The sequence below is a fragment of the Quercus suber genome, unplaced genomic scaffold (genome assembly GCF_002906115.3).
Source record: "Quercus suber isolate HL8 unplaced genomic scaffold, Cork oak 2.0 scaffold_215, whole genome shotgun sequence".
Lineage (NCBI taxonomy): Eukaryota > Viridiplantae > Streptophyta > Magnoliopsida > Fagales > Fagaceae > Quercus > Quercus suber.
Window position 1 is genome coordinate 116,872 of NW_027069673.1, and position 26,500 is coordinate 143,371.

General features: G+C 33.8%; 2 protein-coding genes and 1 pseudogene across 4 annotated transcripts in view; 2 read left to right on the forward strand and 1 right to left on the reverse strand.

The window, feature by feature from the left end:
• The window catches only part of LOC112015929 (transcription factor bHLH160), a 17,574-nt gene extending 13,575 nt beyond the window's left edge, over positions 1-3,999 (forward strand). For both annotated transcript variants that reach the window (XM_065779615.1, XM_024048396.2), the window contains one exon: positions 3,838-3,999. In XM_065779615.1, coding sequence (XP_065635687.1) covers positions 3,838-3,909 — 72 coding nt within the window. In that variant the 3' untranslated portion in view covers positions 3,910-3,999. The remainder of the gene's footprint in view (positions 1-3,837) is intronic.
• A 4,562-nt stretch (positions 4,000-8,561) lies between these two features.
• LOC112015902 (uncharacterized) lies at positions 8,562-21,512 on the reverse strand. Of its 2 annotated transcripts, XM_024048361.2 has the most exons (21): positions 21,122-21,510; positions 19,499-19,631; positions 18,397-18,533; positions 18,241-18,286; positions 14,902-15,114; positions 14,232-14,735; positions 14,014-14,148; positions 13,671-13,886; positions 13,507-13,596; positions 13,185-13,429; positions 12,972-13,060; positions 12,391-12,431; positions 12,066-12,096; positions 11,829-11,951; positions 11,503-11,720; positions 11,309-11,404; positions 10,304-10,416; positions 9,941-10,076; positions 9,725-9,829; positions 9,268-9,608; positions 8,562-8,792 (listed from the first exon to the last, which is right to left on the reverse strand). In XM_024048361.2, the coding sequence occupies exons 1-20, from the start codon at positions 21,394-21,396 to the stop codon at positions 9,408-9,410; spliced, it is 3,147 nt and encodes a 1,048-aa protein (XP_023904129.2). In that variant the 5' UTR covers positions 21,397-21,510; the 3' UTR covers positions 8,562-8,792; positions 9,268-9,407. The 2 variants fall into 2 exon arrangements, with proteins under 2 accessions (XP_023904129.2, XP_065635688.1); XM_065779616.1 differs by lacking the exons at positions 8,562-8,792; positions 9,268-9,608; positions 9,725-9,829; positions 9,941-10,076; positions 10,304-10,416 and adding an exon at positions 10,551-11,126 and having other exon boundaries at positions 21,122-21,512.
• Positions 21,513-23,582: 2,070 nt separating this feature from the next.
• Positions 23,583-25,162, forward strand: LOC136070156 (protein RDM16-like; annotated as a pseudogene).
• Positions 25,163-26,500: the final 1,338 nt, after the last annotated feature.

Here is a 26,500-nt window from a genome sequence, read left to right on the forward strand (position 1 = left end):
GGAAAAGTCTGATTGATTGTCCGAGGACTCCACCTGATCAAGATAAGCTCAAAACATACCCAGGAACGATAAGGATGAGGAAATATCTGAGGGAAAGGCTGCTGCCACCGTATTCAATGCACTGCAACAGCTTTTCTGGCCGCATTTATGTGGAGAAGACCTCTGAACAGTGCTCATAACCTACCGCCACTCACACAGAGATGAAAAGAAGCTCCTGACGTGACAGGTACTTGAGCAAATCCATGGATGGGGAGCACGTGGACGGTAGAGATGAGGATGAGATGCTATATAATAGAGGGAGAGGGTTTGTTACAAACCATGGAATGTATGGGAAACTGATCAATAAATAAGAAGAACTGTCCGAAGAGGATATCTCCAGTCCGAGGAGGACATCACCTGTCCGAGGAAGATGTCTTACTTTGATGTGATATTGGAGACTAAATGAGTAGGGGAAAAGTCTGATTGATTGTCCGAGGACTCCACCTGATCAAGATAAGCTCAAAACATACCCAGGAACGATAAGGATGAGGAAATATCTGAGGGAAAGGCTGCTGCCACCGTATTCAATGCACTGCAACAGCTTTTCTGGCCGCATTTATGTGGAGAAGACCTCTGAACAGTGCTCCATAACCTACCGTCACTCACACAGAGATGAAAAGAAGCTGCCTGACGTGACAGGTACTTGAGCAAATCCATGGATGGGGAGCACATGGACGGTAGAGATGAGGATGAGAATGACTATATAATAGAGGGAGAGGGTTTGTTACAAACCATGGAATGTATGGGAAACTGATCAATAAATAAGAAGAAGGGTGATAATCCTTTGCTATGAACCCCTTGTCAACTCTAGTTCTTCGACCCATACTCTACAAATTAATTGTCTTTGGGTTTACATAAAGAAATTGGACCTTACATATATATATATATATATATATAAACTTTTTAAAATGATTCTTGATTGGTCTAATATTGGCTATTGATTTGATATTTGTGGGTCAAATATATATGCTTTGGATTTAGTGTATTGCACAAGTTTGTTAATTAGTACTGTGAGTGGTAAATGAAGTTATTTTTTTTTTCAAAATTTAAATTTAAATGTTTGAGAGGTCATAAGTTTCAATAAAGTAAACATATCTCATAATTCATGAATAAGCTAAAAATATATTGCAGGTACTATATGAATGCTTGATTTAAATTTAATTTTATATAAAACATATCTCAAATTAAGAATTATTCAGTCGTACGTAGTTATATCTAATATAATTTTTTTCACTAATCTTTTCAAGCAAAATAACAACATTTATGTAATTTTTTTTGTAAGTTTATTGAGAGATTGATCTAACGATAATTTTTTAAAGTAATTATTCATTTGGTATTTCCAAATGCATACATAATTATGTGTGAGCATGCGTGTGTTTTTGCACACACGCGCTTTGAGTTTCATACTATTTCATTTTTGTCTTAGAAGTGGGACACCTAAAAATAAATTTCTAGCTTAGTCCCCACTTAGGTGCTTAGGCTAACCCTAAAGTAGATAATTGAAGCATTATACATATAATGAGTTAGCCCCACTAACTGTTGTATACACCTTTACTGCTAGCTCGAACTGACTAACATTTGTATTTCACAGCTCAAATCCTATGACACTAGGACTGCGCCTTTAACTTATGCCGTTACTGCACATGCATTTTTGTTAAACGTCAAATGATGAAGTTATCATAATAACTTTGAGATAGTTAGAAGGGTCCTAAGTCTTAGCTCTTAGGATTGTAAATGTGTTGAGATCATTCATATGCCCATGTATTGTTGGTAAACATTAAATGATGAAATTATCATCATACATAATATAGAGGGGTACTTATCAGGAGTTTTAGGACTGTAGTTCCAACTCCTATGCTCTATGGAAGAAAAAAAATGGCTTGTTATATTCACTTATTTAACAAACGAATTAAGCTTAAGCTTAAGCTTAATTTTGACTATTAAATGATATTGTGATTTGAGGATATAGCATTCACAAATAAGAAAATAAAACAATCACTCGAAACAAACTAAAATATCTAATATGGTTTGAACAATTTCAAATCCGATCTAATATTTAACATTTTAGAGCGCCGAAAATTCGCAAAATTTGGCTATAAATCCTATCAAAATGGAAAATGATTCATAGATGTTGCAAGTTATATGCTCTGAATAAATGAAAAATTAAAATTGTGACTTATATATATGGTTTTCTATTAACCCTAATCATATTTAGTTTTACTTTTTCCTCATAGCATGGTAGAGCCAAATTAAAAAAACAAATGTTGAAGGAAAAATGATTAAAAAAATTACTAATTAATGTAATTAATAAAATAGATAAGCAATTGAAAGAAACTTTTATTTGCCACACAAAATAAAAAAAAAAATTTGTAGAGAATAAATAATCGTTATTATTACTAAAATTTTCTTTTTTACAATCAAGTAATAAGTACAACTATATATATTCCCAACATATTAACTGAGAAATTAAAGAGTATTCTAGATATAAGAAATTTGAAATAATTTTTTTTTACTTAAGATTAATTGAGAAAATAAATTGATATAAAGTATTTAAACGTATAATAATATACTTCAAACTTTTTCAAAAAAGTTTTATATGTAACTTAGGGTCCGTTTGGATACAGTTGAAAACTAAAAACTGAAAACTGAAAACACTATAGTAAAATAATTTTTAAATGTGTGAATAGTACCGTAGGACCATTTTTTAATGAAAAAGTTGCTTAAAAGTGAAATTTGTGGGTCCGTAAACAATGCACGGGTGCACTGTTCATGGACAAAAAATCAACAAGTGCGGCTATTGTTCATTGAATAGTAGCCGCATAGTGCCGCGTTACTCCCTAAAACGCCTAAAAAAAAAAAAAGAAGAAGTCTGAAACGTGAAATAGAAAACGCAGACGTGGGTTTCATTAGTATCCAAACGCTCACTTAAGAAAATATTTGGTACGCAACATTTCTTCTATTTTCCTAATTTTCATTCCGGTTGTTAAAAAATTGTGTTTGTTGTATAGCAAAAACCCTAAAAAAGGTGTAGTGGGACTATGGAAAGAATTTAAAAAGAAAAAATAAATAGCATATTGGAAACTAAAAGAGAAAAAGATGACATACCTTTCTCAACAATCCATTGGACACCCATGTTGTATATCGCTTTGGTTTTCATTTTAATTTTTTTAATTTCAAATGAACATTTCACTACAAAGTGGTGAAATATAACCTTTTGTTGGATAGTAAAGAGTGTTTTTTTTCTTCTTTTATCGATTGGATAGTAAAGAGTGTTAATTATTTCCAATTTCGGTTAGACATCTTTTTAGTTATGAGGTTAAGTGACAAATAAGAAAAGTGATAATCATATTGAAGAGTAAAATTAGACTTCAAAGGAATGATCAGTGAAAGAGTTCCCTGTTGGGCTATCCCCAATGTGTTATTATTTATGGACAAAAGCAAAGGGGTTGTAATGTTCTCTTTGGGGCTATTTGGTTCATGGTGATGTGCCCTTAATGTAATGTACATTACGATGATATGACATTAAAGTTTTTGAATTATTTTATTTTTTCTAACATTACTATTATCTAAAATTACAAAATATATCACACCATCTTAATCTAATTACTTTCCTAAACAATGTAACGTTGTATACTTGCATTGATATTACATTAATATAATGTTACGGTGTAATGTAACATTACGGCGAACCAAACGCCTCCTTTATGTCAAGTACAAGACAAAAATAAAGAACTTATTGTGATATGAAAGTACTTTGATTTGAATTTCCATTCATATATCATATTTTTGTATGCGCAGATGGATGGAAGTTCACTTGGAGCTGAGTGTATTGGAGTTTTAAAAGAGAAGGTAACTTCTTGGTTATGTTGATTCCTTGATGTTAATTGCTATAAAAAAATTTCACTTACTTACCCAAAACAAAGGACATGTAGATTCAATAGAGTCTGCAAAGATTGTCAGTTACTACTTTTTTTATTTTTTATTTTACATATAGCAAAAATACAAAAAAGAAGTTTTAGACTGAATCTTGAAAGAGAATTGCTTGAGTACAAAACAACTACAAACTAATGTGACATTTTAGTCATTACAAAAAGTTCCACTCACCCATCTCTTGTAAATTTGGAGAGAGCATTTCATCAAAAAATCTTATGAGACAACTCTATAAGAGTGTGAGATCCACACATATTGTGAGAGAAATTCTCACAAGACAGTCTTATGAGATTCACAGTGCCAAGCATCAAACCCAAATTACCAGTGATCCTTTAAGACTTCATTCAATATCTACAACGAATCTTACCGTTTAAGATGAAAAGTTTTTCATTTATATCTTCAACTTTAGAAAAAAGCCCGTATGTAAGGATCAGATTTCTTATGATGTTGGTAGAAAACTTAGCCAAGATATTTAATATCCTATTAGAATTTATTTTGCAACAATCTTTTTTCAAGACTTGTAATGAAGCAAGATGTTTATATATAAATATTCCAAGTTTGGTATGAGAAAAAAAAATTGCTTATGTTTGTTTATTTAATAAATGAGCCAATTAAACTTAAACATAAGGTTAGACTCAATTATTAAACAAATCAAGTTCAAATATAATAATGTACTCGTGAACAAACTCGAGAGTATAATATTATACATTATGTATAAATGTTTAAAATAAACTTATATAAACTTGAAATTGGATAGTGTAAATTTGTAAATAATTTTTAACAAAAAAAAAGTTGGACAATCAAAATTTTCCAACTTCATAAAAGAAATTATTGTATCTAATTATCGCAGAGAATATAATTTAACCACAATTTATTAATTGTTATAGTATATATTTGTAAAAGGGTAAAAGAATTTAGTGGATGTGTTTACTATATATTGGAAAAGAAAGTTAATTAAATATTTTATGAGCAAATTCGAGCTTCTTGGACAAGAAAATGAACTAATTAAACTTACTAATATGATAATAAGCTCAAATTTGGCTTGTATTTGAAATAAAATTAATAAAAAAAATTTAAGCTTTTAATACTCTTGCTCAACTCGTATATAACCCTAGTTATCCATTTGGTTTCTCAATTACCAAAGCTTATAAATTGCTCCCTTTATTAAAATATTGATGTCAATGTCATGCTTTTGTCATGATCTATCTCTCCAATCCAAAAACAAAATTGTTTTTAAAGGAAAAATATTTTAAAAAATGTATAAGTTAGTTATAACTGTTATAATAATACCAAAAAAAACTCACTTTCATTTATGGGTTTTTTGTGGATCAAAGCATGAAAAAAATTTATCACCATTAATTAAAAAATAAAAAAATATATTAAGTTCAAAACTAAACTGCATACAAAATAATTGTTCTAATTATGAATGCAATGATTAATTTATATTCATTGGTGAAACAAACTAGCAATTTTGAAAACATCTGAATATCATTGATGTTTTTTTTTTGTTTTTTGTTTTTTTATTTATTTTTTATTTTTTTATCTTTTTGGTTTAGGATTTTGAAAACTTTATACGAAATGTGATGGGACTCTTAAATTAAAATAGGCCTAAAAGAAAAAGGCCAAAAAAAATTTTAATTAATTATTTTTGTCATTGTTAATTAATTTTACTTTAGCCGGAGTGCTACAGCAGATCTGTATGTTATTAAGTGGAATTTGTGTATACTATACCTAAATATATAGAAGAAAAAGAAGAAGAAGAAAAAAAAGCCAAGATGCACTTATAAAATCTTGGAGGGGGGGGGGGGGGAGAAAAAAAGAAGAGTGCTTGTTACAACAGATCTTTTTATTTTATACAATACCTAATCTTCGTTAAATAACAAGAAAAGCAGCATCTTTCCTCAATTGCTGAACAACAGCAAGAGAAAGAGAGTGCTTGTTACATAATCCAAAAAGCCTATGAGCAGCAGCAAATTCAGCAAGGGAATGTGCAACACAATTAGCATTTCCCCTAACTCAGCTAAAAACACACTAGAAAAATCATTTGCTAAGTTCGAACACATTATACAAAAGGGTGGAAGTAGACCACCTAGTAGAAGATAAACTTGAATTTAAAGCATCAACACTTTGTTTAGAATCTCCCTCCACAATAATCTTCTGAAGTCCCTCAAATTTTACAATCCGTAATGCCCAAAGGAATGCTGCAGCTTCGGCCTGAAAACTGAAAAGGGTCACACAGGGCATTATGTTTTGTCCAAGTTATAAGCATCTCACTAAATCATTTCGAGCTTACCATAGCTAAAGTAGTGAAGGTATTTGTGACAGCATCATCAACATTGAAAGTGACTTCATTTGATGGAGGGAGCCATCTACAAAAACTTGATCTAGGTCTTGTTCTTGGTAGAAAACTTAGCCAAATATTTAATATGCTCTTAAATTATTATTTTTGGAAAAATACATTTTTGCACACTCTTATAGGGCGTTGTCTATTTTGTCCCTCAACTACTAAAACATATAAATTGCACCCTTCATTATAATATCAATATCAATGTCGTATTTCCATCATGATTTGTCAAAAACTCGCCTTAACCAATCCAAACTCGTTTAACAAGAATAATAGAAAAAGAAATGCTTTATAAAAAACAAACACAAAAGATAAATTCATCAAATTTTCTTAATAAAAATTCCCCTCCTTCCATCCCTCTTCCTTCATCCTATCACCATCGACTCATGGCTTCCTTCAACTCAACCCTAATAAAGGCAACCAAAAAAAAAAAATTCACCATTCAAGAATAAGAAATATACTAAAATTTAAAATTAAATTAATACATAATATCCTCCTAATTTGATAAAAATAACTAAGTAAAATTATATAAATGTTCTTAAATTTTCTTCCCTAACCAAAATAATGAAGCTCATCTATCTATCTATCTATCTATCTATCTATCTATATATATATATATATATTAATAGCCAAAACTTAGAAAAAATCCAATTAAATTTTAATTAGATTCTCAATTTTGCGCCACGTATCCCATTAAATTTTTAATTGTGTCAAGTGAATTATTGAGTGTAAAAATTGAAGAGTCCAAATTAATTAGATTCATAATTGGATTTTAATTGAAATCCAATTTTCCGCCATGTGTCCATTTAAGTTTTTAATTTTTGTGGCAAATGAATTATTGGGTGAAAAAAATATAATGCAAAAATAGAAGAGTCTAAAACCAATTAAATTATATATATATAAATATATATTATGAGAAACCATTACATATTTTAGAAATGCATGATTTAAAAAAAGTATAAGCTAATATCATGTATAATTTAAACATCTACTTAAAAAAATTATATAATTTTAACTATATAATTGTGATTATTTTTAATTATACTCATATATATGCACAAGACTACACACTAATTCATATTAACGTTTAGTCACATCAAGGTAATACCTCTGTAAAAAATGCATTATTATTTTTATGCTCAAACAATGATGGTGATAACTAAGTTCTTTTGGAAGAGATCAACTATTTGTGATGTTGACACGTGTTACTCATGCATTTTCTCAAAGGATTTGATCAAAGTCAAAGCCCTAGTTCAATCAACCGTTAAATTTGTATTAATACAAATACTTCTGACAATGTATGATTAAACAAGTGTATTAATCTTATCAAAAAAAAAAAAACAAGTGTATTAATACACTCGAGAATGTATTGGATTTATCAAAGTCCATAGTGTCTGTTTTGGTACAATTTAGGGGCTATTTAATATCTACTTTTAAATAACAATTTTTAGAGTTTAAACAATAATAACACTTTACATTTTTATAATACTTAAACACGTATTTTCATAATACTGAAAACTGAACAACAATACTTGAAAACTGAACGACAATACTTAAACACTGTTATCAATCAATCTCTTATATTTTTCTTTTTTTGAAAATGCAATTGGTGCCAAATGCCAATATCCTTATTGCTCAGTTGGTACAACTTATTTTTTTACTTTTTGAAAAGGAGATTCTTAGGGGAAAAATAAACAATATACCAAGAAAAGAGTGAAGTTTAAAAAAATTGTGTTATGAAAAAGTGCACTTTAAAACTGCTTTACCAAATGGATACTAAGTACCCATTTGGGTAAAGTTGAATCAGACCCGTGTTTACGTTTTAGCGTTTTCCTTTTCTTTTTTTTATTTAAGAACATGCACTAGCGTTTTTTTGCTTTTCCAGTGGATCTCGTGCACTATTCATAGAACCCACAAACCTTTTTTTTCAACAAAACTTTCATTAAAAATAAGTCTCACAACACTATTCACACATTTAAAAATTATTTTGTTACAGTGTTTTCAGTAAAATAAGCAGTATCCAAACATACCCTAAGTCCAATTTCAGGAATCAAACAAAAGAACAAAAAAGAAAAGGACGGTATAACCAATAAACAATCTCAACATATGATAAGATTTATCTAAGAACAGTTTGAATTACAAAATTATTATTGGCAATTGAAACCAACAATCTCCCTCAATAAATTACTGATAAAAAAAAAAAAAATATATATATATATATATATATTGAAGCTGCACACATGAAAAATATACAAAAACTTCTTCTAATTGAGAATTGGATGCATTGTTGTGATATACAAAACCCCAACAAAAAATAATAATAAATAAAAGAACATAACACTGGAGCCAAACCCAAGTAAAACACAATAAATTTTGAAAGAAAATGAATATTTTAAATATTGTGAAACTAGAAGAAAAGGCAGTGTCTCCACACAGGAAAAATGGAGAAGGCACTGGAATCAGCAGCAGGACCAATAACCTGCAAAAACGAGGCAAGAATTTCTGAATTTATGTTTGCTGTAACGATGAAATTTAAAAGAATAAAGCATGGTATTGCTAAATGGAAACACAGCACTACAATAAAGCATAATTTTAGAGACTCCAATTTTAAGCATGTCCATAGAACTAAGTGATTGGTCTTATTTGCATACTACGATCCACCAAAGACATGATAATAAAATTCCAATGCTACACTGAGACAAAATAATCAATTTTGGACTGTAAACTTCAAGCTTTGTTGGTCAACATTTTCAGGAATGTTTTCAATTTCTAACATATCAAATCAAGAGTAGAATGGTAAGACTATGGCGTTATGAACACAGTCGCCAAGAGAATCTAGAAGCAATGACATTTAGAACCAAATGTACATATATTAACAGAATTTTAGGGAAATCTAATACAGGTTTTATGTTTTTTATGCCAATCATTTGTAATTTACCATATCAGACACTTACCTGGCAGAGATGATGAACTTCTTTCAGGTCCCACAACTTTCAAACTAAAAAGTAGGTATACCAAACAATCTCCTTTGAAAAACAAATTTGGTAGTCAAAGTCGACATGACGGGAAAGAATGACAACTTTTTGACTAGGTATCAGCTTCTTGGGGCAAATGCAGCTAGTGCATTAGCATGCGCTGGAGAAAGGTCGCTTAAAAGGGGTTGCATTTGTTGACCATATAGAGAAATCAAGTGAGAGAAAGCTCTTCCCACTTGAGCTTTAACTTCAGTAGTTTCTTCTGGGGACACCACTACTTGAGCAAATAGATTAACCAACTCAGGAACTAGAGTGAGGATCTGCTTTGCATCAAAAGAGAAAGACAAACAAGCAAAAACATCAGTTCTTGAGAGAAGTAAATATTAAACAACTAGTTAGCCAATTTTACATTGCAATCAGGAAATGAAACAAATACCTGGGGATTTGATGATAAAACAAGAGTAGATACACAACTATAGACTGCCATGGACTCTTCATGATCTTCTTTTAAGGGGAGAGCTTTTAGGAAGACGGGAAGGACCTGAGAAAAGTAACCAGTACATGGACAGATATAAAAGGAATAATTAGCTATAAGGAGTAATGGTACAAATTCATTGTTTTCCTTTCCTAAAAGAAGAAACCGGAAGAAAACCTGGTTTAATGGGATGGACTCAGGATAAACCATTATCATCCTTGCCACAGCGCCAGCTGCATTATCCCTGACAGCATTGTCTGGTTCTGATTCCCCAAATAATGGGAAAAGTCCACGCAGTATATCACCATAGTATCTAGCACCGATGAAAGGAAAAAGCTACAGAATGGCAATGAAAGTTTCTAGGGAAGATGAGATTCAATTCCAACAAAGAAATGTAGAAGACTAATCATAGACTATGTATGCCCCCACTTAAAATCCGATGACCCACAACACGCAATAATTAAAATTTACAACTACCAAATAAGGTATGAGAGAGGAAAGGAGAAGAAAAAGAAGCAACATGACTATTAAGAAGGATACTTTAAAGTTGACTCGCCCCCATTTTTGCACAGCTCTCCAACACAAAATGCAGCATTCCTTCTATTAGTTGCCTCAGATGAAGCTAGTTCTTTTAGTACTATGGGCATCACTCGCTGAAACATATGCCATTAGAGTCACAAATTAGACACCATTAATGTTCCAAAAATTAGAAGAAAAAAAACAATGTGAGCTGAAATACACTTTTGGTCCCTAGAATTAGGCCTAGGTTTTATCCTCATCTCAGAAATTTGAAAGTTTCAATTTTGTCCTCAAAATATCTAAAAAGTAGCATTTAGTCATTCCATTTATCAGCTGTCAAAGGAGATGCATATGTGGCAGACCTAGAGATGATGTGACACATTAAAAAGCTGGCATGGTCGTAGACATGACAAACAAGGACACACCAGCATAGGGCTTGCATCTCATCCACTTCTCGCTTTTTTCTCTTTTTCTTTCATCAGAAGCTGTCTTTCTACATTTTTCTCCCAACCAGCAAGCCCTCCTCATACTCCCTTAATACTCCGTCGCATACCAACACCCACTTTTCATCGCCTCACTCCAACCCTCCATATATTTCCGGGGATATCACATCACCACAACACTCCTTCACCAGTGTGCTCCAACCTCCATTAATGGTCCACCAATACCCACACCCACACTCCTGGTATACCCATGTTGCACACGCCCACACCTATGCCTGCACCCACGGTCATTGTTGCTTGTGAGTGTTGGTGGTGGTTTTTGGGACTTAATTTGAAAGCTCCAAGCTTCTCTTCCACATGATTGTGTCTGGGCCTTGAATATTTCTTGCCTTTTTATCTCACTTTCAAGGGAGAGGAAATGAAAGATAAAAAGGGAAGTGAGTTGAGAGAGAAAGAGTGAACAATTGATGGACAGAGAACTATTTTGGTAGCATTTAGATCTTCTAGTACTAAGGCATAACTTTTTACATTTAAGGGACCAAAATTATATTGCAGGCAAATATTTAAGAGTAATAAAATTTACATCGACATAGCCAGCAATTGGAGGACCCATATCCTGAGCTACTTCAGCGAGGCAAGCAACCACCATAGTACGATCTTGCTGAGGGCGTGAAGCTCTCTGCATTTTCCAATAATTAAAACAATGAGAAAATAACACAAAGAAACGATAGCATAGAAATGCAACTACATAGACAACAAAATCAGGTGCTAACCTACCGCAAATTTCATTAAGGGATCGAATAGCTTTGCAAAGATAGGTGCAAAATGAGAACCCATAGATTTGGCAAATGCAGGAAGAAGATCAGAAACTGCATCCATAAGCTCTTCATCATGTTTGGTATCATCATCATCAATGTCACCGTCAGATTCTTCTTGCTGACAACAAGATTCTTCTCGGAGCAATACCAAAGTAGCATCAACAAGTCGAGGCACATCTGAAATCAGATTACATCAAAAGGCAAGTTCCAACTTTGTCATTTCATTTGCATCAGATATATTCCTATGAACAAAAGGCAAAATGAAGGCAGCAAAATTTAACTCACATTGCTCAATGGCCACGTATCCATATTCCTTGATGATATCAGCTATGCTCATACAAGCTTGAGCGACAACTTCCTTGTCATCATCTTCAGTCATAGTCTTGATATAAATATTCATCACAGTATCTGTAGATTACAAAAGGCACTATAAGATTTCTACTACTGCTAGAAAAATAGAAAAGCAGCCAGGCCAGCAATTTCAAAGCTTAGATGTTTATCATTCCTACATCATGTTCATACCAAGAACTTCTTTTGTTTTTGCCAGTCCTTCCTGCAAAACGAGACAAAGATTGTGATCACTTCAGTAGTATATATTTCCACCTATGGGATTTAAAATGACATAAAGTAACAAAACCAAAGCTAGCTTTCAACTGAAGTTGCAAATCTGAAGAGGCTGCTCCTAAAAGCATTGACAACCGACTAATTCTAGATCAAACCAATATTGGCAAATAAACAGCTCCACAGAATCTTAATAAACAAAATCCAGATGACAAATTAATGCCACGGTTTGGCAAGTAGAAGAATCAAAATTAGAGAGAGAGAGAGGATTCTGATGCAGACTAACATGTTGACTCTGGTAGATCGCCTGTGCTGCTGTTAATATGTCTGCAATTAAAATTAATTCCAATATGAGCATTCTATAGATTCATACACAAACTTGAAACACACTAAGTACAAAGTGCCACAATAATTGGACTTATAAAATTTACCAGCATCTACCACTTTCTCTATTAATTACAGAATTAAATCCCATATAGTTGAGAGTGAAGTTAAGACAAGACAAAGAAACAATGACCTGGAAACATAGTTGCCTATCCCAAGTAACAAGATTATATAGGAATACAATCGCCACTAAATATAAACCTGTTAGCACACCCGATATAAAATCTTCACTCACTTCTCGTACAGGTTCATGAGTTTGAACAAGAATATATTCATTTCTTTCCCTTTTTTTTGAAGCAGGGGGGGGGGGGAGAGAGAGAGAGAGAGAGAGAGAGCACAAATGGGTTCAGACTTCAGATCACAAAACCATAAGATCATAAGACAAAGAATTGGAGTTGAGGCTCTCCTGATTATGACAAGATGATGCTTGGGTTAAATGAAATTTACAAATAATTTTGCCACAAGCAGATAGCTACTACTCACGTTTTAAACCTATGATTGCCTGAAGCCGAACATCTTCATGAAAATAGCCTGAGTGTCTCACCAAAATTTTCTGTGACTCCTCCAAATAGCTTAAAAAAGTTAAGAACCCCCCCCAAAAAATACTTCTTTATTTAAAAATATGTAATCTACCCATGGAATCATGAGATATAAAAAAAAAATATATATATATATATATAACATGTGAAAGGATACGGTGCATAAGAAATCTTAGTGTGTTCTGCAAATAAGCCAAGTGCCTGAGTTGCAGCTGCCTTTTCATCAAGAACTCCGGTTCTTATACTGATATTTCGTACTCTTGGCTCATCATGAGCTTCATCGTCAGATGAAACTCCACCAAATCCATTAATATTTTCATCATCAGACTCATCAATGTCCACTGCAGAGCCATCATCCAGATTGCAGGAAGCAAATGCCAGAGGCACAACATGAGGAAGATACTGTTTACCAACATAAATATTCACCCATGAATATAGGCAAAATAAAATCCACAAAAGTATATTATATAAATCCACACCTGTGCAAAGCCATCAGCCAGTATTTCTGCTATATTGCTGAAAAATCCATGGGTGTACTCCCTAAGCTCACTATACTCCAATCCAAAACCCTGAGAATGAAACACAAAATTAAGTACTAGAAAAGGCAACAATTCCAGTCAAAGAGATGTGCCAAGGCAATTACTGCAATTGCAGCTTCTATGAAAGGCGGTAGAATCAGTTCCATCCCCATTCTTCCTACAGACATTGCAACGATTCCAACTAGTTCAGTAGCCCGTGCTCTTGAACAGAGATCCTCATCCTTGGTAAGCACCATGAAATTTTTCATCAACTCCAGAACCCTTTCAGCATATGGAAGGAACGCTTGCTCTGAAGCTGATGCAACTGAACCGATTGCAGACTACAAGAAAATTAAAATAGAATCTAAAATTAACACTTAAAGACAAGAACATGAACCTTGAGGTTTATAAAACCATATTCAAACCAATAATGTAAGTCTTTAAAGCATATAAGATACATCTTCGTACCATGCATGTCTCCTGCAAATTTCGAGGGCTACTTTGGAGGGCAGCCAATAGTCTGCCCATCAGAGGATCAAGAAAAGGAAGGATCTCCTCCCCCATGTTCTCACAGAATGCAGCCAAAGCATAGTATGACTTCTCCTGTAAAAAAAAGACTGAGTTGCGCTCAGACAATAATTTACAAATAATTAACCCCAGAAAATCAACACTTTTTCTATGTTTACCTTTACTTCATCAGATGCATCCTCAAGGGCATTTAAGATACAGGGAAGAACACTTTCATAATGGGATACAATTTCAGGCTGCAAATGCTCAGCGAACTGACCTAATGCAAATGATGCAGCCCCTCTAACCATTTGTTCGGGATCCCTTAAAGCCCCTAAGACAATATGAAGAACAGGCTCCAACTTATTTTTCATCAACTCCAAACAACCCTCTGAAATGACACCTAGAGCAGTTACAGAAGCTTCCCGAAACTTTGGATTTGCATTCTGACTACTCAAAGAAGCAAATTCTAAAACAGGGGCAAACACATGCTTTGGAAGATTCAAAGCCATAGTGTCAATAACTTCAGCGGCAGCTCTATCTGGTGCAAGATCATCATCTTCATCTCCATCAGTTGATTCTGCAAGCAAAGGGCACATAACTTGCAGGATAGGGATGACCAACTTATGCTTTTTAAGGGAATTGGACTTGTACTTTGCCAGCCATGAAATTATCTGAATAGCCTGATAAATTGAACAAAGCATAAGAAATAGGCAAAGTATCTACAATACCCAGGAGGCATAAGAGCAGTAAAATGGAGCAAAATCAACAGTCAACAAAGCTTTATACCAACTAGCTAGGTTGACTAAAATATGAAAAACAAGGAAATAGATTGATGATCCTTCCTACCTGATGACGTGTGTTGGATTCCAAATTTTGACTTGAGCAAACTTCAAGGGCAAACTGCACAATGGATTTAATAGATTCACCAAGAAGAGGTGCAGGAGATTCAATCAGCTCGTCAAAGATTTCAAAAGCAATTACAGCTACATCTTCATCTCCAGAGGCAAGACACTGTCTTGATACGTGCAAAATGCTAGGAATGAACTCACGAAACTTGACCTGCACAGGTATCATATAATTTAATGAAACCCAAAAGAGAATGAAGGAGTAAATAGCAGTCCTGAGCTGCAAAAAGCTTTGCCACCAACATAATAAAAGAAATCATGAAAAATAAATAAATCACACGTGCTCATATAACCTAAGATTTGCACAAAAACCAGAAAATTAGTTCCATTGAAAAAAGTAGCAGCAAAGGAATATAACATCATATTTTAACACTAATACTTTCTTATTGGTAAACCAGGCAGCCAACAGGTTTTGAAATTTGAAACCATGAGATAAGGGGGAGGAGGTGCCATTTAAGATAGAGCTCATTGGTATTAGGCCTAGCAAACACCCATGAAATTCTAAATTATATAATAAATTCAATTATCAAAGTCCAGGACCCAACCAGCATATGTACAGAATCAAGTTAGGCTTCTCACAACAAATCAAGGGTATGATTTTTTTTTTTTTTTTGAGAAGAATCAAGGGCATGGTTGATTCTAGACGTTGGTGGAACACGGGTACATTATAAGCACCAGAAGAAAAAATGCGCATCCATTAAATATATGAGGGCTCGTCCCATAATAATATTCTAAGTTTCATTTTATGATCTTAGAATTGAAATAACTCCCTTCCAATATTAACAAGTTTGCACACACTGATCTCAGACAAGAATTTTGTCAGCATCGTAATAATGAAATTCTAACTCATGATGTCATCAATGTTTGGTTGTATTTGTCTTTCTTTGATCTCCTTCTGTAAAAACTAAATCCAACCTCCTTAACATGTACATCCAAGATGGATAAAAGCCAACATAAATTCCAAACCAGAGTAAAAAGTATGACAACAAAATTAGTATCTAAGGTATAAGACACTCAAATACATGGCTGATGTTGAAGACTATTCAACTCAGAATCTATTTCTAGCAAAATCAGACAACCACAATAAAGGGGCAGGTTTATCCCATAACCAATTCCAATTTCCATTCACTACAAGATAATTTCTACTCTGTTTGGAGTTCATTCTACAAGCAGCCTTCTGTCCAGGAAGACCACCAGCCTCACAATGAAAATTATATAACGCAATACCAAGTTAAAAAATTCTAATTATGGACATTATACAGAGTGCTAATCCTGTAATCCAAGAAAAGTAAACATTGCATAGGAAGTGCTAATCCAAGAAAGCGAAAACATCAAGAATAAGTATACAAATCCATTTCAATAAAACAAGCCACTTCATTATTTGAAAACTTTGCAGTGTCAAATACAGACTTTGCTCTTGTCCTTTCACAGTCCTAATCATTGTCATAAGAGAGCAACCAATCATAAGCATGGCAAGGCAATTCAAAACCCAACACCTCTTACACATAAACCATATTGAATATATACAAAAGTCAACACGACAGGTCCAAAGCAAGTATTCCCAAAAGCAAACCATATCCCCAAATCCTAACCTCAATTCAAACCAAATCCTTCAATAAAACCTTATGAAAGTTCGAATAATAATCACAATAAAAAATAGTATCAGTCCCATATTCATAATCCCAGCCAAAAATATAAGGTAATTTGGCAATAGAATCAAACTTCAAGGTAAAATAAAAAGTTGCAGATCCATGCATACACCCTATAACTGATTAGCAATCAAAGAATCCTCAATGCCTCCCAATCTATAATAGTATATCACTCATGCATGGGAATAATAAAAAGCATTACTACGAGAACTGTACTGAATTTTTCATATAGCAATGGATCATTGTCAATTTAGATGCCAAGGCTCAAAACAATTTTGCTCTGATCGAATACATTATTTTTATTGCACTTTTTAATGCCATCTCCACTTTCTTTCACAAGCCACCACTGCATCATACGCAGCTGCAACCCCAAGCTTGTCATGTATTTTCCAAGCTGAAACACCCACTGCCTCCCCCAACCCCTCTCTTAGGTATCTTATTAAATGAAGTGTTGTCTTTTTAATGCATCTTGATGGTTAGTGTCCAATCCAAAGGATACCCCAAAGTTACATCCCAAAAGTTTGAAGATCCAAGAATTTCCAAAAGAAGGGGGAGAAATGAATATCAATTGAAAGCGCATGACCGCAGGAGAGTGATCACAAACATAAGTTTAAGCTTTCCAGAGGAGTCCAACCTCATCAAAGCCCAAGATGCTTTCCTGGATAATACACCACATGAAGCACTTTCCAATACAAAGCAGAACAAACAACTGCGGCCATGCCCACTCCCAAATTGCCCTTTCCAACGCACAGCAACTTCACTCATGCTTAAGGTGAACACAAATGACCTTATAGATCTCTTACAACCAAAGAGTGAAGAAATGGTTGACCGTTTCCCCACAATTTTTGCACACAAAATACAAATCAACAATTACTTCTTCAAAAGATTCTCCATAATCAGAAGCTTACCAAAGCAATTGTCTAATCCAACAAGGCAAAGCCAGTAATCTCTTTCTATGTATACATGCCCAATATCCACAGGATGGTCCATAACCATAGTCCACCATGTCAGAAATTACTGGTGTACATCAGTTTCATATACTTACCATTTAATTCACATGAAAAATGATAAACAATACCTGTCATATTGCATTATGACCATAAAATTGTGAATGTCTATACTATTTTTAGTAAAAGGTCTTAAAATTTATAACTTAATACGGCTACGTATTTTAGTACACACTTAGGAATCAATTTTATCTTAATGCCAAATTTTAATGTTAGATTTAGAGTATGAACTTTTGAGTTTTGATGCTAAGCTCAACAAATGCACATTACTAAATATGCATTTCATCTCTCAGCATTAATATAATTTTCTGCTGTCCTTTCTAGAAGCCTGCTGAAATCTTCTTGTGATTGCAGCACACAAAGCAACAAGAAATGCATAACCTCAGATATTACACAGAACTGAATTAAAGATAACACACAAAGCAAGTCATCAGAGTGAGTAACGTTGTTTCTCAAAAAATAAAAAGTATCATTCAAGCAAACACATTATAACTGCTTGATCAAGTAAAAATGGATGGATAGCCAGATTCTTTCCAAAGTACGAATGTGCATTACAAATTAAAACAAAAGCAGGAACAAATGAGCACCACAAATCTACAAGTAGATATTATATTACAAACTTACCACTTCAGCCCCATCGTTAGTGAACTCTAGAAAAGATCCCACTGCTCTGGTAACACAGGCAAAAAATTATAGTAAGCAACCATATGATATTACTATTTCACAACAGAATGAACACCATAAATGTTGAAAAGAATACAAAAAGGACTTTTAAATTACTTGAGAGCAGCAACTCTAACACGATTACTTGTCTCATCCTGTAGACACTTTAATAGAAGAGCTTGCAAATCAGCAAAATGAGGTTGAAAACTATTCCCAATGGTTTCAGTTAAAGAGCTGAAAAGGATCAATGCCACCTTATACCACCAAAACCAAAACAACCATATAAGTTAGTCTATTAAACCTGGTAAATACGAACCAGAAGCAAGCATCCATATGAATTAATTCACAGCAAAAAGAAACATCAAGGATTGATGAGCAAAAAAAATTCTCTTTTTTATAGGTAAAAATAATTTTATTGAAAAAATACTACTTCATGCAAGATGAGCGAAAAATATTCATGGTAGTTTAGGAATAAAGAAAAACAGATATGACCATAATTTATCTCATTAAGCAATACAGTTGGGGTTTCATGACAAGTATGTCCTTAAATAAGTAAGGAACTTATAGGTGATAAAGCATTGCTACATACATTTTTAACTAAACTCACTACTTTACAATCATGACCTTGGAGATAAGTTCTTAGCAAGTTCCCTACATTTAAAAACTATTAAAAACACGAATGATAGATCTAAAAAACAAACACGAATGATATTACAGATGGACAGAAAAGGAGAAATGAAAAATTCACAGCTCTTCTTTATGAATTAAAAACACACACACACACACAAAATCATTTCCTAAATTTCAATCAGTCGGAAAATATGGCATGTTTAACTTCATGTAAGCCATCAATTTGATCATGCTGTTATATATGTACATAGCTCCAAACTACCTATTGCACAGAACCATCTTGTCTAAGATTATAATTGTATTTAAAACATGTTGTCGATAACAAGAGTTGTGACTTGTGAGTAACTTTAAGTACCGTAACTGGCACCACAAGTAAACAAAACCCCAATTTTGAAGTCTATACAAGATTATCCCATCAAGGTTAATATCCTCCAACAAATTTAGACAATCAAAGCAACCATAAATATGTGGATGAGTGTTTGAAGAGGTCCAATTTGGCAACAAGATAGCAATGATGAGCAACATAAGACATTAAAAATATCAAAATTAGGAAGTGCAACCAGATAGCTTTTAAGAGTCATAAGCTTACTTCTCTATGGTCTTCCTGTGCACTCTGGCTACATTGGAACAAAAAGGGAAGCAAGTCAGGCCACTCTCCTGCTGGAACAGCATACTTTGCTATGATACTGACCACATTTGCACTTGCTCGCCTCACTGGCGGACTGCAGCAACAGAATCAACAAGATCATATCAAAATTCCAAAGAAAAACAATTATGAATATACTGCCTGTGTGCTTTAGTTCCTAGTTTATTTCCAATTTTTTCAATGAAGCATTATTACTAATAAAAAAATTACGAATACAATAAAGTCAAATATCAAATACAGTTAACTAACCAGTAGAAAAGGCGATACTCAAACTTAACAAACCCCAAAGTAAGGGTAAAGCAGAAATGACAAGTTTTTTAAAAAAATAGGTCACATGTAGATAAGTCTTAAGAAAAAAGGCTGTTAGAGATGAACTATTGAGCAACTTCTTTGTCTCCAGAACATTAAAGAAAAATTTCCTTGAGATTCACCATTTTGAATTGCATTCCCTAACTCTTCTTGGGAATCAAAAATAAAAACTGAAGGCCTCAAAAATGTATTAAAACTAAGATCAGACATGAAAGAGTCACTAAATGATCAATACTGAATGCAAATATAATCAAGGGGTATCACAGTGAAAACTCATTCAAGTGTCCAATTGAATCAGTAAACAGAACAAAGTGAGTTTACAAATTACCAAGAAATTACTTGCTCAATTTCTATTCATCATTTTACAAGCAAAACAAATAAGCTTCCAATTGAGTAGAAGCCATCAACAACCACAAGATGAACCCTCAATCACGTCATATAGAATCTCAACTAAGCCAAATTGTTGTATCAAGCACAATATAAAATGAAATGAGAATCCAAACTTTAAGTCTCTCTCCAGCTCTCAACTTCCCCAATCAACCAAATGTGGGATATAAATCCATTAATTTAGTCCACATATAAGTACAGTCAGATAGAATTAAACTCAATCAGAAATTCCAATCCTGTCAAATTCCAAACTCTTACTACTTCATCACAAAACTCAAAGTTCAATTCAAAACTCATCAGAATATCGCAATTCAGGTCTAATGCAATAACCAAAAAAAACCCACTAAAGGAGAATTCAGTCCACAATTCAAATCAATCATACCCATATACACAATTCAGCATAGAAAGGAGAATTCAATCAGCTAAACCGAACAAAAAACAGAAGTAATGCCAAGAACACAACTTTTTTTCTAAAACTGCTAACAGGATCAGTTGTGATTGGAGCTACATCACTTTCACAAAGTGCTTCTTTTCGTAACCAAAGAAGTCCATAATCCAAATCAAATAGTAATGCTATGGACACAACATTTTACTACAACTCCTAACATGATCCATTGTGATTGGAACAATATAACTTCTACTAGGTTCACCACACTCCAATCACAATATGCCATGTCAGCCATTGTGAAAAACATTGTCCCTATGCCATTTCTGATTCCAATAACACTAATCATAACATGCCAATTCTTAGTTTGCATCACTAAGACTTAATATTCTATTATTCAAATCAAACAACCAATCAAATCCATACCCACATTCATCATAACAAGAAACAACAAGAACAAAAAATTTTCCAAACAAGTTAAAAACCTGTGTTCCATCGTGATGCTCTCAATCAGTGATTGCTTGACCAAATGCTTGAGCTGAGGTGACAGCTTGGCCCAGTGTCCGGTGATCTTCTTGCGGAGGAGCACGGCGGCGAGCTGGCGGACGTTGGGGGTCTTGGCAGTGCGGAGGTGCTGCACGAGCGCAGGGACCACTTGTGGGTCCTTGGCCAGCCGCTTTATCTGCTCCTCCGCTTGCCGCCGAGCATCGTTGTCAGGCATCAAGAATTGTATCAACAAAAGCTCCAAAGACTGAGCCATTTCTTCCTTCTTTGTTTCTCTCTTTCTGTGTGTCTGTGTGTCTGTGTTGTGTTTTTTTGGTTAGAGAGAAAGAGGCTGCTGTGCCTGTGAGGGTTTTTGGGTTTTGCTTTGCTTTATATTTAAGGGTGGGTTTTTTTTTTTTTTTTGGGGGTTTTGTTGTGGCGTATAGGACAGGTTTTTTAAAAAAGGGTCTTGTACGTAGGACCATTGTTGTGTGTTGGGTCCACGCGTGGTGTTTGAGGTCAGACACAAATATCTTATGCCAGCACCATTTCTTTTTATTTTTAACACAGCACTCTCTTTTTTTTTTTAGAGAGAAATAAATTTTATTAACTAATTAAAGGATATGGTTATAGTCTTCTTAAAAAAAAATAAAGGATATAGGTTTCATTAAAAAAAAATAATAATTAAAGGATATAGGAAAATATAAGTAGGAGTAGGTGAGAGATATAAGACCTAAATCACTCCTTAATGCATATGAAGCAAGTGTAACTCACTCCTTAATAATGAGTGATATTAATATATTATCCATAACTAGAGAATTTTTTATTTTTATTTTTATAAGTGTCCACAATATGTGGTATGCTTTCTTATCTAATAAGAGTAGGTTTTATTGTGTTTGGTAGCATAAAAAAAATGAGTTAAAAAAAATTATTTTTTGTCAACAACAAAAAAGTATGACTTATTTTTAGAAATTATTTTTTATTAAATTTTGTTAGAAAACAACATATCTTATAGCAAGCTAAATAAAGGAAATTAAAAAATAATTTTTTTTACTCATTTAAGATTGCTACTAAATATAAGAAAATAAGATAGTTTTATAAAAATTACTTTTTGAAAAATGATTTATTTTTCAAAAAATATTATCATTGAGCGTATGGTGTCACTGTCGTGAAGCAAAAGTCCCCTAGCTTTCCTATTGCTGAAGCTCCCAAGTTGGTGTCTATAGGCTATAGGATTATGATTATCCCCTAAAGAAGCCAAATATAGGTGGGTGAAATGGAAAACAAATAACTACAATAAAGATTACATTTGATACAGAGGTTGGACATGCTAGGATTCATGGGTGGGTAGCATTCAAAATTAGAATAACCTTCTCACTAATTTTGAGACCAACTAGTGAGGTTGATCAAAAAACACTCCAATGAGAAAGTCCATGAAGAAAAACATACAACAAGCTCAATGAAAATTGGCAAAGTGTTGGAATAAGAAGTGCATACCTTTTGTCTTTGTTTTGATGGGGGTATTTATAGAGTCCCTTTTCATGAAAGTTGAGTTTAACACGCAATTTCATTAATTTGGTGTGCATTTAGACTGAGAGAAAAATTAAAATTATTTTACTATTCAGTTTATTTTTACTATTATTTATAAGCCATTGAATTTTTTGTACTATTTATAAACTCTATTGTACTATTTCAACTAATTTTTAATTTATTTATAATACTTTTAGTAATAAATTTTTAATTTCAACAAAATAAGTAGTATTCAAATACATCATTATTGACGGAGCATAGTCGTATGATGCATTTCTCATAGCTGCACAAAGTCCAATTATCACGTTATATTAATTACAAGTAACGATAGGTAAGTGATAATAAATGCGGACGTGCAGGTTGATTATCCTTTGTAGGCATCCTTTTTAGGTTGATAGACCATGTAGGCTTATCTTATATGCTTATTACATAAGAAAGACTATCTTTTGTTAAGTCTTCATCCTATGCATACTTGTGATAGAAGCGTCCAATAGGATGAGCAAAGAATACGGTAACATTTACATGGATTGATGGAGGGGCCACTTTTTTTTTTTTTTTTTTGATGGATGGAGGAGGGGCCACTTTAATATAAATGTTGAGTGCATATTTAACATGTGACAGCTATGCTCCACCGGGTACAATGCTAACATGAGATGGTAACCCGGGCGTTGTGGTTTGGATTTTGGACCGTTTGTTCGTAGTTGGTAATTTGTTGGTGTTGAAATGTTGACTACAAAATTAACCCGACCTGTATACCCGTCCGAAAAAGAGGAAACAAAAATGTCAAAATTCAAAATCAAAGCAAAAACAACTCAACAGTCAATCGGACACCTTTATCTTTCTCTCTCTGTCTGTCTCTCTCTCTCTCTATCTTTTACCAAAATCAGAGCGGTGCAGTGCAGCGAGAGAAATGAGGAAACGCACCGTTTACGCATGGTTAGTAGCGATTGTGTGCTTCGTGGTGCTTATGATCGTAACCCAGCCATTCCTCAGAATGAAGCTTACCACGATTTCGCCGATACTCGCGAATTCTTCGGTACTGTTCTCTTTTTTAGGGTTCCTAATTCTTCATCAATTTCCTCTTCTTCTCTTTTGTTTATTTGTGTAACATATGATAGAATATTTTTGCATATATATATATATATGGGCTGTGATGCATTTATAGGCGGTGATATGTGTGTGTGTGTGTGTGTGTAATTTGAACTGCTTTCTCTGTCGTTGTTGTTTCCGTTTTAGAGAGAGAGAGAGAGAGAGAGAGAATTTCACATTCTGAAACCTGAAATGGATGTTGATCCAGATTTAAATCCTCATTTTGATGCTAGGAGATGGGTATTGACTAAACTAAGATTTTGAGGCATAAGAGGATGAATTTCCAATTTATTGAAGAAGGCATGTTGTCAAAAGAGGCTGAGCATATTAAGTTGAAGAGTAAATTTGTATAAGCCCACACAAAAGAGCAGAAGGAGAATTAGTGATATTAATCCAAATTTGATAGAGGTAGCGCAGAGAGTTATGACCAAAGAAAAACGAGACCCAATTCCTGATATTGATTGGTGGGATATGCCTCTTTTGCAGTCCGGTACTTATGGTGACATTACTGATGAAACCATGGTTGAAAAATTAACTAAAGATGGAGAATATTACTATCTATGTTGAACACCTTGCCCAGTTGAGCGATGTTTGGCTAGGGAGAAAGATAGGCAGGAGATGATTAGACAAGGCCTGATTGAGCCTCCTAAACCAAAAGTTAAAATGAGCAATCTCATGAAAGTCCTTTGCTCTGAAGCAACCCAAGATCCAACTAGGCTTGAAATGGGAATTAGGAGTGAAGCTGTGCTGAACGTGAGCAAGCTCACATAGATAGGAATATTGCTTGCAAACTCACTCCTGCTGAGCACCGGGAAAAGAAAGAGAGAAAACTTTTTGATGAGTCGAATACATTGGAGGCCGTTGTATCGGTTTATATGATCAATGACCTGTCACATCCACAGACTTGCTTTAAAGTTGATGTTAATGCCCAAGAGAACCGCTTGTGTGGATGTGCTGTGATTTATGATGGTATTAGTGTTGCCATTGTGGAAGGTGGAAACAAGCCCATAAAGAGGTATGGAAAGCTTATGCTTGAACTCATAGATTGGGCTTCTGCTGTAAAAGAGGATGATGAAGATTAAAGTGATGATAAACCTGCTAACAAGTGTGTCTTAGTATGGCTAGGACGTGTTTCCAAATTGAGTGTCAATAAATTTACCATTCACGATCACGAGTGCATGACTGAAGCTGCTGCTCGGAAAATATTTGTTGATGCTGGCATTGGTCGTTGCTGGGATCTGCTGTTGACTTTTTAGATGATCAAACGTGATAGGTTTTATTAATTTTAAGTTTTGGTACTAGCTTCCTTTTATGACTCATTTCTTTGGTAAACTTTTCGTGTATATGGTTTGCATAATCTTTGGCACTTATATAAATTTCTAATAAACAAAAAGCAAAAGAACAAAAAAATGTCGGCATTCATTCAAAGGAGCTAAAAATGTGTTTAACGTAGAAGCTTCTGTTGGGGCTAGGGCATTTGTGGTTATGGTTATATACTTATATTCAAAGTCTTAGAGGCATTTGTAAGTTGCATTTATTGTAAAGTGACCATAAAATATTTTTTGATAATTCGATAGTTAGGGGAGAGGGAATTTGAACATTGGATGTCATTTTTGGAAACACAGAAGGTGCCAACCATTGAGTTACAAGGCTCTTGGCAAAGTGACCATAAATTACTTTAGAACTCAAAAAAGATATTTGGGGCTATTTTGAAAACCTTATTTTTAGCCTGGGGTGTATATGTTTTATGCTTCTTATGCCTTCAATACCATGGCCTTTGAGACTCACAAGTATCCTGTGATGCACGTTTTTTATGCTTCTTATCTAGTAGTGGCATTGACCTTTTATTTTCACGCCTTCATGCCCTGGCCATTGAGCCTTATAATTTTCCATGAAGGCATTGACTTATCTAGTTAATGCATAGCCCTTTTCCTGTGTGGCTTATGCCTTTGTCAGGCCACTACAGCAAGCCTTTGCTTAAATGTTCATGTTCAATAAACATTAAATAGTGAGAGTCAAGAAATGTACAGTGACTTAGCTACCAATTTGCCTTAAAGAGTGTTAAAATAAAACTCGGACAGTATTTGTATGTTGTATGTTGAATAGGTTGGCTTTTCACTTATGCTCTATTTGTTTCAGCAATAATGTTTTCTAGAAAATGAGTCATTTTCCAATTTTTTTTTCTATAAAACTATCTCATTTTCCTATGTTTGGTAGTAACCCTAAATAAGTTGAAAAACAATCTTTTAACTTCCTTTATTTAGCTTACTATGAGATAGAGTTGTTTTCCAAAAAATATTAGTGGAAAACAATCTATAAAAATAAGCCATATTTTTTATGTTGACCAAATATAGTTTTCCTTTGACTCATTTTTTCTAATACTACCAAACACCATAAAACACGAAAAACTATCTTTACATAATGTTTTCCATAAAAAAAAAAAAAAAAGGAGCGTTAGGGTTGTGTTATTTGTGATAATTCAATAGTTGGAGAGGGATTTGAACCCTAGATGTCTCCTTTGGAAACACCAAGAGGTGTGAACTAGTTGAGCTACAAGGCTTTTGGCACTTATTGGTGTTACGAGCAACCAACATCAATTTAACTAATTATTTAGTTGATATGCGTTGGACCTATCAAGGATGCTCATGTTTTCTTGAGTTTTTAGAATTTTGGAATATAGAAGGGGGGTGGGATGGGGTTGGGGATTTTTTTTTTTGGGGGGGGGGGGGGGGGGTGGTGAGGGGTTTTGGTTGGTTTGCTTG